Source organism: Oryzias latipes, chromosome 6 (assembly GCF_053564925.1).
Source record: "Oryzias latipes strain Hd-rR chromosome 6, Olatipes_Hd-rR_3.1".
Classification (NCBI taxonomy): domain Eukaryota; kingdom Metazoa; phylum Chordata; class Actinopteri; order Beloniformes; family Adrianichthyidae; genus Oryzias; species Oryzias latipes.
In genome coordinates, this window is record NC_136242.1 from 19,576,161 (window position 1) to 19,582,160 (window position 6,000).

Below are 6,000 nucleotides of genomic sequence, written 5' to 3' on the forward strand. Positions count from 1 at the left end.
CACATAAGAAAAAAGTGTGAAAAAACTGAAAATATGTCATATTGTAGGTTCTTCAAAGTAGCCACCTTTTGCTTTGATTTCTGCTTTACAAACTCCTGACATTCTCTTGATGAGCTTCAAGAGGTAGTCACCTGAAATGGTCTTCCGACAGTCTTGAAGGAGTTCCCAGAGATGCTTAGCACTGGTTGGCCCTTTTGCCTTCACTCTGCGGTCCAGCTCACCCCAAACCATCTCGATTGGGTTCAGGTCCGGTGACTGTGGAGGCCTGGTCATCTGGTGCAGCACCCCATCACTCTCCTTCTTGGTCAAATAGCACTTAAACAGCCTGGAGGTGTGTTTGGGGTCATTATCCTGTTGAAAAATAAATGATGGTCCAGCTAAACGCAAACCAGATGGAATAGCATGCCACTACAAGATGCTGTGGTAGCCATGCTGGTTCAGTGTGCCTTCAATTTTAAAGAAGTCCCAAACAGTGTCACCAGCCAAGCACCCCCACACCATCACGCCCCCTCCATCCTACAGGGTGGGAATCAGGCATGTAGAGTCCATCCGTTCACCTTTTCTGCGTCACACAAAGTCACGGTGGTTGGAACCAAAAATCTCCAATTTGGACTGATTAGACCAAAGCACAGATTTCCACTGGTCTAATGTCCATTCCTTGTGTTCTTTAGCCCAAACAAGTCTCTTCTGCTTGTTGCCTTTATTTAGCAGACGTTTCCTGGCAGATATTCTACCATGAAGGCCTGATTCACACAGTCTCCTTTTAACAGTTGTTGTAGAGATGTGTCTGCTGCTAGAACTCTGTGTGCCATTGACCTGCTCTCTAATCTGAGCTGCTGTTAACCTGCGATTTCTGAGGCTGCTGACTCGGATGAACTTATCCTCCACAGCAGAGTCTTGGTCTTCCTTTCCTGGGGCGGTCTGCATGTGAGCCAGTTTCTTTGTGGTGCTTGATGGTTTTTGTGACTACACTTGGGGACACTTTCAAAAATGTCCCAATTTTTCGGACTGACTGACCCTTTATTTCTGAAAGTAATGATGGTCACTCGTTTTTCTGTATTTAGCTCCTTTTTTCTTGCCATAATACAAATTCCAACAGTCTATTCAGTAGGACTATCAGCTGTGTATTCACCTGACTTCTGCATAACACAACCGATGGTCCCAACCCCATTTATAAGGCAAGAAATCACACTTCCTAAACCTGACAGGGCACACCTGTGAAGTGAAAAACATTTTAGGTGACTATCTTTTGAAGCTTATCAAGAGAATGCCAAGAGTTTGTAAAGCAGTAATCAAAGCAAAAGGTAGCTACCACGAAGAACCTAGAATATGAGATATTTTCAGTTGTTTCACACTTTTTTGTTATGTACATAATTCCACATGTGTTAATTCACAGTTTTAAAGCCTCCAGTGTGACTCTACAGCTTTCATAGTCATGAAAATAAAGAAAACTCTTTGAATGAGAACGTGTGTCCAAACTTTTGGCCTGTACTGTATTTGTATTGCTAGAACAAATTTCTACTTTATACAAATTATTTTAATCTCAAATGATTTTAAAATGTACATTTAAACATTTAAAATGTATTAAGAGAGAATGTTTTCTTTCTGAAAACTATAGGCATAAAACTGACAATAATGACAATGAAAGCTTTTATGAAGCATGGTTAAAGTTCTTTATTAGAGTTTTCCTAAATATTACTTCTCAAAACAAGAAGCACATTACATAACTTTTTATGCATCCAATATCATTATGCTAAGCCCAGACATAGCTGAATCATTTCCCAGACTCAGGAAAATATTGCATCAGTTCTTTATTAAAACAATAATTTCAAGCAGGTTTGAGCACATGCCTACAGTTCAGCTGCTTTAGAAAATGCAGGAAAAAACTGTAATAATTAAAAACAGGGTGCCTGCAATGAAACACTAAGCTAAAGCATATTGCTTTGAGGATAGTTTTAGCTTCAGATTTTGGAATCAATGTTTAGATCTGTGCAGTTGCGGTGCTAGATAATTTTATATGGAGGGGCAGGAGAGGGACAGAAGACTTTGGGAGTGTAGCAAGTGGAAAAAAACTGTTTGAAAATCTTTTAAAACAAATTGGAACTTGAGGGGCTCAAGATTTCATTTAAAATATTGCTTTTGCTATTTTGCAATGCTTAACGAAGCTTTTAGTAATTAGTAATTAGTCTTTGTCAAAAATGATACTAATATTGACTCAAAAATTGGGGAGCAAGTGGGGGGGGTGGCTTTTGCTGAAGAGGCAGGTGCCCCTGAATCTGTGCAATAATGACAGATAAATAAGGTTATGACATCACATGCTTTAAGATTAGTCTTCTAGTGAGACAAAAGGCATAAAACATACTTTATCAAAAACATTTATGATCTATAAAGACATTTTCTTTTGTTATTCTAAATCACATAATTTACAAATACTGCTTTGAGTCAGTTTCAAGTCAGATCTACAGCTTTCGTTTGATTTGGGGCTTATAATTCTGACATTAAGTGTGTCTGTGGCAACCTGCATATTGCAAATTGCCTATTTGTCCTTGTGTTAAGTGTCTATGTAGGTTTAAATGGTTCAAGACTGGCCTGAAATTAGACAAACACAGCAAAAGGTGCAGGCGGCAACATGTGATGACTGTGTCCTCTTGCATTTTCCCAGAGGTTCAACAGGGTGAAATACAGACTCAAAGAAGCTCACGAAAAGGTAACTAATTATCCATAGAAACAGTTTGTTTTTATGTATTATCAGACCTACCCTGCATGTGGAATCCCGTTCTGCTACACTGACACTATAATTACCAAATCCTTTCATGCTGAACAACCCATGAAGCAAATTTCCCATTTGGGGTTTCCCCCCGCTAACTGTGGCCTTTCACTGACCCAAATTCTTCCATCTGTACAGTCTCTGTGAATTATGTGAAAACTCTCTACACTTTGGACAATATCACGGTGGGCAGAGATTTTCATCTAACACTAATTGCTTTTTATGGCTCAGTGCCTGATACGTCACTTTGTCTACCACACTTTGCAGTCAGTGGTGAATGTAAGGGACCCAGGAGTGTGACAACAGCTGAGCTGTGGTCTCTAATGAGGCCGCTTATCACACTGATGAGACTGTTATGGATGAGATGAGCTTTCCCCTCTTTCCCCTTTGTACTTTGATTACTGCACCACCATTAGTTACTTGTCAACGTGCTTTTGTTTGACATAGCACTGTGTCAACGTACATTGTTGTGAATGTTCTTCTAGAATAAAACTGGCTTTGATAGGAATCCATCATTTCAACATTTATAGGAGTTGAAGACTAGAGTTGTGTTTGAACTCCTTCACTACTCACTACTTAGTGCACTATATAGAGCGTTGGGCTTATTGTAGAGCTGTCTGAATCTTTTATTCCAAAATCCATTGCCCTAGAATTTTCCTAGAAGTCTCCAGTGTGCATGGCGAATATAGACCACAATGCATTGCGTTGTGTATAAATGTGTTTAAATTTTTTTTTAATAAAACATTAATGTTTTCATCATAATATCACAGTGGAAATAGTCAAATAATGTGCTCTAATTTATGAGATTTTTTCACTCCTTGAAACTGGTGATGCAATATTTGCTATTTAATAAAAAAGGTACTGAGCCTGATGTTCAAATTGCTTTTAAAATTCAGGACACTAAATAGTTGTGCATCATACAGGTTTTTAGTTATGGAGTGGTGAGGGAATTCAGACATAGGATGTGAGTGAATTTGTCCTTGTTTTGTGACTTTTACAGATTACGTCAAGAGTTCCATGTGTAGCAACAGTTCCTGCTCCCTGAACAGCGATAATCCTTACGCCACCATTAGGGACCCACCAGGGCTGCCCTGCAAGCACACCGAGAGCAGTTACGTGGACATGAAATCCCCCTCCCACAGAGAAGTGCCCTTTGGCGGCACCGCCACCCTCCTGGGCACTGTGAGCAGGAACGTCTATGAAGTTGGTGAGTGCTTTATTGCTCTGGTGTGTTGAGTCGGCAGGGCTCTGCAGCTTACGCTCCACTCATACTGTTCCATGCTGTGCAACCGAAAGGGTTTGTCATTCTTGAGAAGTGAAAATGTGATCTGCCGCACTATAGAAAGTCCATCTTCTTTTAGTTTGTCCTAATCCCATATGTTCCTTTTCAGTCTCACAAACATATTTACCAGTTTTCTCTCTGTTCTTTCCACCCAAACCATCACAGAGCCAACTGTAAGCATTCTGCAGGGACCCAACGGAATGGCCACCGGCTTCTCCCAGAGTCCCTATGACCTTCCGTGCAGCAGCCACATTCCCAGCCATTACGACATTCTCCCCATGCGCCACAGTCCGACACAGACAGCCCCTCCATCTCCAGAAGATCCCAGCTCCCTGCTCTAGAGTGCATATCCTCCACCTGACCCCGACAGTGTGCAGGCAGCTGGGAAATCAGCTTTCAGCAAACAGCCTTCCCGTTGTTTCTGTGTGTGTTTGATAAGAAGCTCAGACTGAAAAACAGCTTCTGCTCTTCTGGATCCTGGTCTCTTAGGCACTTTCTCACTCACTCTATTCTTTCAAAACTGAATGAAACTTTATTCTTAATTTGCTTTTTCAAGAAGGAGGTGAAGGATGAGCGAGTGTCCTACACCCCAGCGACCATTCACCCATTTAATTCTGTATTTTAAAGAGATCGCTCTGACTGCTGCCTGGTCTGTTTATGGACCTGTCGAGGTGGAACAGGATTGTTCCAAACACTGCTGAAGGCAGCCTTACATGAATTGAGTGGACAGTTTATTTGCAGGATGAGAGCTGTTCCCTTACTCATTTTCATGCCATGATATAGATATCATATTTAAGAGCAGCCAAGTGTTTATAATATCTCTTTAACAGTGATTGCCCCCACAGGAAGAAGATGATTACAGCCTTGACTGTGTTTGCAAGGATTTGTAACACACAGCTTCTGCAGCAGATGCGGATCCCAGTACCTCGAAAATGAACTGTTACTGCTAAACTACTCTGAAGTGAAGGATCGTTTGAGCAAAAGTGGAGAATTATCTGTTTTGAATGTGAAAGGAGAGCACCTGTAGTCAGAAGACGCATGAATGAGTACAAAATGAACGCAGTGGGTTTGTATTCACTGTTCAGTAATTATGGTACAGTTTATACTAATATAAGATAAGATTTATTGTTAGTGAGGCCATGTGTGTCCGGTTGTGGCCCGGTCCTTGTGTTACACTGAGAGACATCGAGTACGTCTTAAAGTTTGGAATATTTTGACAACAATAATGAAGTGCTCCAGTCTTGTGTAGTTTTATCTGTGAAATCCTTCTTTTTGCAATTGTCTTGTTTTTTGGGTTTTTTTTTGTTCTTTTTTAATAATTGATGTTGGGAATAATTTATAGCTTTGAACTGTTATGGTTTGTATTTATAAATCTAATTACTTTGCTTGTTAATTTATATTAAGTGAAGATGTTTTTTTTATCAGTGTGATATATAATAAAAAAAGATGAGCATGAACAGATAAGGAAAGCCACCTTTGTAGATAAAACACAATTCATTTCCTTGTGAGTTTTTCGTTCTGTGCATTGTTTTTTAAACTCACAAAAAAATGTTCTCTGTTGATTTGTGGATGAAAAAAACAAAATATTCCATCAGCCCAGCTAAGGATGCGAAAACACCCTGTGCAGCATTTACAACAGCAACCATTTGTATAAAGTCAATTTCTACAAATATTATCTTTGTATCAGGATAAATATTGTTCATTCTTAGTGAAATCCGTTTGTTCATTAATTATGTGAATTCCAATTTACACTCTGTCGAAGCAATAACATGTTGACAATCGATGCACAGAAAGTGTTCCATCAATTCCTTCTGCCATCTTTGACCAGTATAGTGACGGTTTATCAGACTTTTTGTGACTGTTTGTCCTCTTAGTTCCTGTCGTCTCAAAGCTGGTTGTTGATTTAGTACCTCGGTTTGTTTCAAATTAAATCCCCATTCTGCGTCAGAAA

The 6,000-nt window shown here is 39.8% G+C and overlaps 1 protein-coding gene across 5 annotated transcripts in view; it reads left to right on the forward strand.

The window, feature by feature from the left end:
* The window catches only part of megf11 (multiple EGF-like-domains 11), a 78,456-nt gene extending 72,456 nt beyond the window's left edge, over window positions 1-6,000 (forward strand). For all 5 annotated transcript variants that reach the window (XM_020704029.3, XM_020704030.3, XM_020704031.3 and 2 more), the window contains 3 exons: window positions 2,663-2,707; window positions 3,768-3,974; window positions 4,215-6,000. In XM_020704029.3, the coding sequence (XP_020559688.1) occupies window positions 2,663-2,707; window positions 3,768-3,974; window positions 4,215-4,390 (428 nt within the window). In that variant the 3' untranslated portion in view covers window positions 4,391-6,000. The remainder of the gene's footprint in view (window positions 1-2,662; window positions 2,708-3,767; window positions 3,975-4,214) is intronic.